General features: G+C 59.0%; 1 protein-coding gene across 3 annotated transcripts; it reads left to right on the top strand.

Moving 5' to 3' along the window:
- The first annotated feature begins 6 nt into the window (after positions 1-6).
- Positions 7-9,295, top strand: ENTPD8 (ectonucleoside triphosphate diphosphohydrolase 8). Of its 3 annotated transcripts, none has more exons than XM_030286977.4 (10): positions 7-156; positions 3,569-3,694; positions 4,117-4,234; positions 4,871-5,021; positions 5,512-5,671; positions 6,201-6,431; positions 6,928-7,188; positions 7,602-7,712; positions 7,867-8,001; positions 8,831-9,295. In XM_030286977.4, exons 2-10 carry the CDS (start codon positions 3,581-3,583, stop codon positions 9,020-9,022), a joined length of 1,473 nt encoding a protein of 490 aa, XP_030142837.4. In that variant the 5' UTR covers positions 7-156; positions 3,569-3,580; the 3' UTR covers positions 9,023-9,295. The 3 variants fall into 3 exon arrangements, with proteins under 3 accessions (XP_030142837.4, XP_030142836.4, XP_072792745.1); XM_030286976.4 differs by lacking the exon at positions 7-156 and adding an exon at positions 740-887; XM_072936644.1 differs by lacking the exon at positions 7-156 and adding an exon at positions 1,934-1,952.
- The last annotated feature ends 256 nt before the right edge of the window (positions 9,296-9,551 follow it).

The following is a 9,551-nucleotide window of genomic DNA, read 5'->3' as shown; positions in this document are numbered from 1 at the left end:
TCCCGCACCGGACAGCCGGCCCCGGCCTGCCTGGCTGCTGCCTTCCCCTCCCTGGCTGTCCCCTGCCTGTCCCCCTGCTTGTACCTTCCTTGTACCCTGCCTGCTCCCTGCCTTTCACTGGCTGTGCCTCTGCCTGCGCCCCTGCCCTGTCTGCCGGTACGTCTGCCTGCATCTCTGCCCGTACCTGCCCGCTCGCTGCCCGCACTGTCCCAAAGCCGCGGGACTCTGGCCATGGACAGGCGCTGGCCACGGGGTCAGACGGGAGCCTGGCAATGGGGCCCCTTGGCAATGGCTCTAACCGTGGGGACAGTTCGGTACCCGCCCGTGGGGATGGATCCCCCGTGATGGCTGCGGGGACAGCTCTTCACCAGCCAGGTCTTTCCTGTTTCTGTCCCGAGCCCCGCTGCCAGCCTGGCTCGGCCTGCAGCAGGACAGTGGGGGTCCTGCAGAGCCGGGTGACAGCAGGGTGGCCGCAGGGTGACGGTCAGGCTCAGCCCCTCAGGGCGTTTGTGCAGCTCTGGCAGGGGTGTCTGAGGCTCCCGGAGCTCAGCAGCGCCAGGAGCTCGCAGGCTCGGGGGCAGGGGCTGCCGGGGATCTCCCCCGCTTATCCCCGCGGGCAGCGCAGCGGCCCCGCTCCAGGGCTGAGCGCCCAGGCTGTTCGCTCCTCCGGCAGCGAAGTGGTTAATCCCGGATGCTCTTTCCACCCCGGCCGCCCAGTCGCAGCCCCGCTGCCTCCCGGACAAGCGCTCTCCGGGGCAGGTCGCTGGTCCGGGGCCAAGGGGAAGGCCGGGCCGGCGGGCAGCCTTTGTCCCGGGCGGGCCCCGGCTCCAGGTGCGCGCTGAGCCGGGGCGAGCGCGGCGGTGCCGAGCGGCGGCGGAGCCGACGGGGTGAGCGGGGCCGGGGCTGCTGCCCCTCGGTGGGGCTGCACCGGGAGCGGGCCCTGGGCAGCAGCGGGGGCGGTGCTGGGGGGAAACACGCTCCGTGGGCCGCTGGGGGAGGACGGGAGGGCCGGGGCGACCTCTCGCCGCGCGAGGCTCCCGGGTGCAGGGGGCAGTGCGGAACGGAGGGGACGGGGGCCAGGCATGGAGGGCACTGCCAAGACCCAGTGTTGGTGCGAGGTGGGATGCAGGGAACTGCTCTGCCTGGCAAGGATGCTCCTGGCATCCATAGTCACCCTCTTAGAACTTTCAGAGCTCTTTTGGCTTCCAAATCTCAGATGTGCCCAGTGGGAAGTCAGCTCCCCATTGTCCTGAGCAACAGGCAGTTGAGATCCAGCAGTGGCTCTGAGTCTTTTGCCCCAGTTTTTGAGGCCCTGCTCCCTGTGCACAAGGGATGCTGCAAGTGAGGGATGTCCCACAGGTCATTGTCAAGCCATTTGTCATGGCCAGTCCTGCACAAACAAGTGCAGACTTGGTCCAGCTGCTGGGCACAGCTGGAAACTTTCCACACCTGCAAATGGGCAAGCAGTGTGCAGCGTCGTGCCTCCTCTGCAGCTCTGGAGGCATCAGCACCACCCTCCTGTCCTGCTGCTCCCTGATCCTGCACGGATGGTAGCAGGCACTGGAGCTGGCCAGCCCCAGGATGCCACAGAAAGCCTGGGCAGATCGATCAGCTTCTCACATTGTTTCCCACCCACTGGGCTCCCTTTCTGTGCCCTGTTCTCCTGCCTGGGACAGCTGGCTCTGTGCTGCCTTTGGGTGTTGCTCCCTGTCCAGTCAAAACAGGAATTAGTCCCTAGCAGAGCAGGAGGAGTCCGTTTCCTATCTTCTCCTGCACGCAGAACAGTGCAATTTGTCACCAATTTATGTCCTTCCATTTCACAGTGCCTTGCATGGAATTTTCCAGGATGTAGGCTGGGCTGCAGACTTTTCCCATTGCTTTGTTTGTTACCTGGAGCAGATGAATCAAATCCTAACGGTGCAGCTATATTTGGACAAACTCCATCAGGGCTGGTAGGACTGCAGATATGGTAGGACTGGAGACATAGTTAAGTGGCTGTCTTGGTGGTGGTGGGTTAATGATCAGAGTCTGAGATCACTTTGAATCGATAACCACTTTAATATCTCAAAGACGTCCTTAATGATTCCCTGTTCCTATGACAGGGATTTATCAGCTGATTCCATACAATCCCTCCTGGCCATAGCCACTGTAGAGGGAAGGCTCCTGGCTATAGGACAAAGTCTGATAAGGGATTTTGGTGGCCCCACATCCTATGACATGGGCCCGAAGAAAAGCTGCTGTTCATCATTGTGCATCTCATGCCATGCAGGAGATTGGTCACCATTGCCAGAGATGCTGACTCCAAAACAGGAATCAGCATCTCCTTTGACCCTGCCAAAGGTGTTTCCTCTCCGCTGACCCGGGAAAAGGGCAGGGGAATTCCTCAGAGATTGTATGCACTCACAGGAGAATTGTGTAGCCAAGTGACAGCTCCAGGCTCCACCCAAAGCACTGGTGGGGTTAAACCACATCTCTGGTGCCCAGGGCTCTCAGGCCATCTGCAGATTTTAGCTGGAGCGTGAAGCGAGGTCAGCCTCAGCAGGATGCAGCAGGCATCCTGCCTGTGTGGCTCAAGGCACCAGGCAGGGCAGTGCAGGAGGAGGAGGGAGAGCTGTACATTTCCAAAAGCACATCTGGACCAGCTGTGAGGTGCTGAGCACATGGATATCTCAGCTGCCCTGTGCAGAGGCTGCCACGGAGAAGCAGATTCTTTGCTACAATTTCTTAGGAGTGTCTGGCAGCTGTTTCTGCTGGGAGCTGAGCTCTGAAGGGACAAGGGGGAAGTGCTCCAGTCCCCAAGGGGAATTGCTGTGGGCGTTACAGCCTGCCTGTGTGCCCAGATCAGCAGTAGCTTCCTGCCTCTGCCCTCCTGCCTGTCCTTGGGGCTGCAGGAGAGGTGTGAGGATCGCACCAGGCATGGACACTGTCCCTGCACATCTCTTACATGCTGTGGCATCAGCAAGAGCTGGGCCAGGCAGGAGACACACAGCTGGAGATGCTGTTTCTCTGCCTGGAGCAGAGAGGACCCTCTCAGGGACAATCTGGGCTGCTGGGCAACAGATGTGACCTGGTCCCAAGTGTTCTGGGATGGATTTTGAGGTGGCAGCATGTAGGTGCTGGAAGGATATGGCTCTGCACCCCAGAGGGGATGGTCACACTGGTGCCCTGCCAGGCCACGACCCTGCTCCCAGCTTGGAACTCCAGCTAGCCATGGCTGGGCTGTGCCAGTGATGTCGCTGTGAAGGAAGATGCTGACTTACCAGCTAGGCAACAGCTTGAGCAGGGTTGGGGTCCAGGCACAGAGGGACCTGAGGGGCTGCAGGTGAGAAGGCAGTGCTGAAAAAGCTGTATTGAAAATCCTCCAAAAAGGGAGTGCTCAGAATGGCAGGGTGTCCCAACTCTGAGGCTGCCAACAGCCCTACTGGGATGGGTCCAGAGGAGCCTGTGGATATTATCCTCTTCCATGCTAAGAGCAACCATGCAGCAGAGAATGGCTTCATTGTCAGGAAGGGCAAAGTGCCATACCCATCCATGAGGTGTGAGCTGGGGGCTGGGGCTGTCTTTGCAGGTTGGAGGAGGAATGGACTCCAAAGTCACGGCTAGTCTCCTGGCAGCCACCTGTGTCTGCAGCATCATCGCCCTCATTCTGAGTGTAGTGAATGTGAAGGATGTGCTTCTGCCCCCCAGAACCAAGGTAAGATCCTTGGGAGGAGCACAGCTCTCACTTGGCTGCTGGCTACCGTTGGGTGTTGGGTTTTGCCCAGGTTTCAGGCAGGCTGTGCTATTTGTCACCAACGTGGGGACAACACCCCACACAGACTGGAGCGGGTCTGGCAGAATTTGGTCACTGTGCCTGGCCCCACAGCACATGCAGCTTTTTCATCCCAAAGTACTGCCAGCTCCAGGGGCTAAGGATGGATCCTTGTCCCCAGCACAGCTCGTAACTGTAATACCATCAGAATTTTCTGTCCTTGTGACCACCAGTCTTGTTTGGCCACTCAAGGCTCCCCTGCCCACCAGGAGCTCCGATGGCTCTCCTGGAGCTTCTGTCACTCACTCTGCAGCAGGTGATGCTGGTCTGCAACCTTGACACCCCGTGTCCCCTCTCCTCCCCAGTACGGTCTGGTGTTTGACGCTGGCTCCACACACACGTCCCTCTACATCTACCGGTGGCCCGCGGACAAGGAGAACGACACCGGCATTGTGTCCCAGGTGGAGGCCTGCTCTGTGGCTGGTGAGTGCTGGGATCTGCCCTTCTCTCTGCCAGCCTCCTGGATCGCTGTCCCAAACTCTCCCAGCACCGTCACTGACCCGAGTCTTTCAGCCTGCTCTGCGCTGAAGGGAGATTGCCCTGTCAGGAATCACAGGAAAGGGTCAGGGGATGGTCTGCACCTGAGGCAGCCCTACAGTCATTGAGAGGTGCAGAGGTGGGGGTGGAATTGGGCCCTCACTTAGCTCAGGTCCTGCAGGCAGTCCTATCCAGATGCACATCACCTCACAGCTTGGGAAGGCGGATGTGCCCTCTGCTCGTTCTCCCCTGCTTTGGCTTCCTTGGCTCTTCTTACCACATCTGCCCGCACCTTGTTTCATTATGTGCAGCTTCGTGTGCCCACAGGGCCTCCCCAAAGCCCTGCACAAGTCCCTTAGCAATGTGGTGTCTCCACTCAGGTGGTGCCTGACAGCTCCTGGGGCGGCAGTTGGCATTTTGGTATCTGCAGCTCCAAAGCGAGCAGGGCTGGGGCTGTGGCTGGGACACCCGGGTGTGTCAGAGCAGCCAGGAGAGCTCTCGGGGAACGGGTGAACATGTCCCCCCTGTGCCGTCCCTCCGGGCTGGCGCTGGGCTCTCTCCATCAGCGGTTCCCTGTGGCAGGACCTGGCATCTCCAGCTACGCAGACGACCCCGCGGGGGCTGGCGCCGGCCTGAAGCCGTGCCTGGACAGGGCCATGAAGATCGTCCCGGCCGAGCAGCAGCGGGAGACCCCCACGTACCTGGGGGCCACGGCCGGCATGCGGCTGCTGAGGTACCGGCACGGCCAGGCCGGCACCTGCTGCCCTCCCGGCGCTCCTGCGCCCGCCGGAGCCGGGGCTGGCACCGGGGCACACGGGCCGGGCCACAGGGCTGCTGCCCGGCCAGGCCGTGGGGATGGGCAGAGCAGCCCTGGCCACGGTGCCGCGGGGTGCCGGGAGAGCCGCTGGCCGTGCCCGGGGGAGCGCCCGGCCCTCTGCAGAGCCAGCCTGGCAGCAGCCCAGAGGGGATGAGCCCCCTTTGCCAGAGTGGCACCAACTTTCCCAGGGCTCCAGCAGAGCCTGGGGCAGCGGCTTTAGGGAGAGTGCCAAGGCCCCGAGTGAGGGATTTGGGGTTTGCAGGAGCCACCTGCGGGCAGGGAGGTGCTGGGGAGATGTCTCGGAGCAGCTCCTGGGCAGGGCACAGCAGCCTCTCGGTGCCAGCCCTGCTGCCAGAGCTGCCAGCCAGGCCTGCAGCACCTGAGGTGTTTGTGCCTTTGCTGGCAGGGAGGAGAACAGCACCAAGGCCGAGCAGGTCTTGGCCGAGGTGTCCAAGGCCATTGGGGAGTACCCTGTGGATTTCCGTGGAGCTCGGATCCTGACGGGGAGTGAGGAGGGCTCCTTTGGCTGGATCACTGTCAACTACCTGCTGGAGACACTGGTCAAGGTGCAGCTGGGGAGAGGGCAGGGGAGGGGCAGTGGGCAGAAGGTCCCTGTCTGAGCTACAGCCGCCTTTCCTGATGTGCAGAGGAGGGAAGAGTGGAGCTTTGGGGCACTGGTCCCCCAGCCAAATGTCCCCTGCGGTCGTGGGCTGCAGATCCCACCCCATTAATGTGATTAACAGGATCTTTGTGTGCAGCTCAGCCTGGCCCTGTGCTCTCGTGTGCTGACACGCAGGTGGATTTTGGGATCCCAGGGACAGGGCAGCGGGAGCAGGCTCCGGGATAGAGAGTTCCTTTTTCCCTGATCAGAGTGTCTGGATGCCAGCAGATGTGCAGCAGCCAAGAGGCCGCACCTCAGTGCTCTGTGGAAGTGTCTGTGGGTTGAGGAGGATGTGGGCAGGCGGGGGTAAAACAGGGAGCCAGGGGGATGTGGAAGGTGCCTGTGGGGCTTCTGAGCCCCAAACTCCTGGAGGGAAGGGAGTGTGAGTGTGAGTGCCTGCAGTTCAGCCTAACCCTTGCTGTGTGTTGGGCCAGTTCTCGTTTGCAGAGAAATGGGCACATCCCCAGGACACCGAGGTTCTGGGAGCTCTGGACCTTGGCGGTGCCTCGACGCAGATCACCTTCCAGCCCGGGGTGCCCGTGGAGGACAGGAACACGTCCGTGTTCTTCCGGCTGTACGGCACCGACTACTCCCTGTACAGCCACAGCTACCTGTGCTACGGGCAGAGCCAGGCCCTGAAGATGCTGCTGGCAGCTCTGCACCAGGTGCCACGGGGCACGGGGGCTGCTCAGCCATCTCCCAGTGCCATGGCACATCTCCCCCTGCAGTGTTGGGCGTGCCCCTGGGCACAGAGTTGGGAATTGGCAGAGCCTTGCATTTTATCTAGGGAAGCAAAAAATTGTCTCTTTTGGGTGGAAGGTGGTGGTGGCTGCCAGCCAGGGCTCTCTTCTCCCCACACCCTGACATGCAGTGGCATTTTTTGTAATTTCCCAAGCCCAGCTGTATGTGTAGTTTTTCTGCTGTCACCATTCTCTCGGCCTTGCTGCATTCCTGCCCAGAGAGAGGTTTCCCAGCACAGGCCCTGCACAACAGCCTGGGGACAGAGGCAGAACCCGGTGCTGTGGGAGCCAGGGATTCTCAGGGAGCTCACAGGTGGGGTGCATCCAGCCCTCCTGGGGTGCAGGTCCTGCTTTTTGGGATGGGCTGTGGGAAGGGTCTCAGTGGCATGGCAGCCCCATGAACGGCTCCGTCTCTCTCCAGGCCAGCTCGCGTGCCCAGATCTCCCACCCCTGCTACCCCAAGGGGTACAAGGAGACCATCACCGTGGCAGAGCTCTACAACAGCCCCTGTGTGCGTGCGCCAAGCTCAGCCAGGCCTGGCCTCGTCCTCACGGTGACGGGGACAGGGGACACAGACACGTGTCACGCGGCCGTCCAGAGACTCTTCGACTTCAGCTGCGGGGCGCAGGGGCCGTGCGGGTTCAATGGGGTCTATCAGCCCCCTGTGCGGGGACACTTCTTCGTAAGCAGCCACCGACCCCGCCCCTGGGGAGGGTGAAGGCAGAGACTGGGAGTCTCCACTGCCACTGATTGTGCAAAGGGGTGGGGAGACAGGGATTCTCAGTGCTGGTTCTATCTGTAAACCTCTTCTATGCTCAGAGGTGGCTTCTGCCTCCTGCCATGTCCCAGCCTTCCTTGAGGGAAATGGCAAGACCTTGTCTGAGGGAGCCTGTCTGTGCTGGCTCAGAGTGCCAGAGCAGCCCAAGGGTTTTGAGTCTGCTCTGCTCTGAGACTTTCTCTCAAACCCTCAAGGGGGTGCCATGTGCAGAACTCCGAGAATTACCTCGGACTCTCTCCCCAGGGAAGCGGGGCCCCTGGGTCTTTTCTCAAGTGAGGAAGGAATTGTGTTTTTCACCATGTTCCCTTGCCCCCCAGGCCTTTGCTGGGTTCTACCACACCTTCAGCTTCCTGAATCTGACCCGCCAGAAGTCTCTGAGGGAAGTCAACACCGCAGTCCGGTCCTTCTGCAGGAGAAACTGGGCAGAGGTGAGAGCCCTTTGAAGGGAAGCCAGGAGTCTTGTGCTTATCCTGTCGTAAATCTCTGCCCTTGGAGCACAAGCCCTGCTGTTCCCTGGGCTAGGGAGGGTTTCTGAGCCTCTCTTTCATTCTCTGCCTCACTCTATCCCTGATGACCTCACAGCTGATGCAGAGCTTCCCTCAGCATTTGAAGTACCTGCACACCTACTGCTCCATGGCCCTTTACATCCTGACACTGCTGCTCAAAGGCTACAAGTTCAACGAGCAGACCTGGAGCAACATCCACTTCAGCAAGCAGGTAAACACCTGTGGGCAGCAGGAGAGGATGGACATGTTCAGGAGCAGCATCTCTGGAGTCCTCAGTGCCAGAGATGTTTCATGGCTGCTCCCCAGGGACCCCAGGAGAGCTTTGCCCTCTCTTAGCCACCTCCAAACCTCTGACCCAGTTCATGTCTCACTTTCCCTGCTGTGAATTTAACTGATTTTAAAGGGGTCAGGGAAAAGCAGAGCAGGATTTGGCCACTTTGGTCTCTGACGTTCTTATCAAAGGTGATGGTGGCCCCATGACCACTTTGAACCAGAGTATGGCCTGACCAGAATATTTCCAGCATGAGAGGAGACAGCCTCAAGTTGTGCCAGCAGAAGCTTAGTTAGGTACTAGGAATGGTTTTTTTTCATGGAAATGAGTCACCATCCCAGGAAGGGTTCAAACAACATGTGGATGTGGCACTTGAGGACACAGCTTAGTTATGAACATGGTGTTGGTGCTGGGCTGATGGCTGGACTCCATGATCTGAAAAGTTTTTTCCGACCTTACTGACTCTGCAGCCAAATTACAAAGATTATGGGGATGGAGCAAAGCCCAGATCCAAAATCATGTGCAGATCACAGAGGCAGCCCTGGATCAGAACAGTCACCCATGTTCAGCTGTCCCTTAGCCGTGGGGGAGCAGGGAGAGGAAAGCTCTTTGTGCAACTGCTGCTGGCACGATTAGGTGCACCACTGGTCCCTATGTGAAACGGCAGCTGGGACGGCTCACGGGAGAGCTGCCCCTCAGCCCCTCACACCAAGCTGCTGATGCCTGGGACAGGTGCTTTTGGATGATGCCCTGTGCTGTCTCCCCTCAGGCAGCAAACACAGACATCGGGTGGACACTGGGCTTCATGCTGAACATGACCAACATGATTCCTGCCGAGGTTTCGCAGCATGTCAAGGTCCACCAGCCCAGCCTGTGGGCAGGGGCTGTCTCCTTCCTTGTATTGGCCATTGTGGCAGGCCTGGTGGCTGTTTTCCTACACTGTTTCTGGAAAACAGAGTAGGTCCCTGCCTCCTGACTAGAGGCATCCTGCCTACTGAACCAGGCAGTGAAGTGGTGCAGAAGAGGTGGAAAGTGGAGAAGAATGAAGGCATTAGACTCATCTGCATTGCTCAGGAGATCTGACTGGGTCATCTCTGTGAATGTGGAAGATAACCTGATCTCTCTCCAAGAGGAAGACTCCTTTACTCTGACTGCCAAAAGCTGATTGAGACTTGCTGGCTGGACGAAACCATAAAAATTCAAACTAGAAATAAAATCAGTTTTGTTTTTCAAATATGAATGTCACCGCTCAGCCTAGCACAATTTCCTTGGCATTTCCATTCCTGCTGGACTACTCTTCCAACAGTCCTGGGAGACAACTGGCAATGGAGAGCGTGGTGGCCACCTAACTCTGAGCAGAGGGATGACATAATCTGTATCCTGCCCTGTGCAAGATGTGCAATATTTTTGTAGTACGTGACAGAATCTCTTCTCAAAGACACTGTCAGCTGTTGTTAAAAATACTTACTGGTATATTTCAGCAGAAAAAC

The sequence above is a fragment of the Taeniopygia guttata genome, chromosome 17 (assembly GCF_048771995.1).
Source record: "Taeniopygia guttata chromosome 17, bTaeGut7.mat, whole genome shotgun sequence".
In the NCBI taxonomy this organism is placed as follows: domain Eukaryota; kingdom Metazoa; phylum Chordata; class Aves; order Passeriformes; family Estrildidae; genus Taeniopygia; species Taeniopygia guttata.
The sequence above is the reverse complement of the archived record's forward strand: the minus strand, read 5'-3'. Positions and strand labels throughout refer to the sequence as shown.

What these genes read in the sequence shown, in the direction of transcription:
- ENTPD8 (XM_030286977.4), top strand. Translation starts at nt 3,581, where the DNA reads ATGGACTCCAAAGTCACGGCTAGTCTCCTGGCAGCCACCTGTGTCTGC. An exon ending in TTCTGCCCCCCAGAACCAAG is followed by an intron (nt 3,695 to 4,116) that starts GTAAGATCCTTG and finishes TCTCCTCCCCAG; the next exon opens with TACGGTCTGGTGTTTGACGC. An exon ending in ACATCCACTTCAGCAAGCAG is followed by an intron (nt 8,002 to 8,830) that starts GTAAACACCTGT and finishes GTCTCCCCTCAG; the next exon opens with GCAGCAAACACAGACATCGG.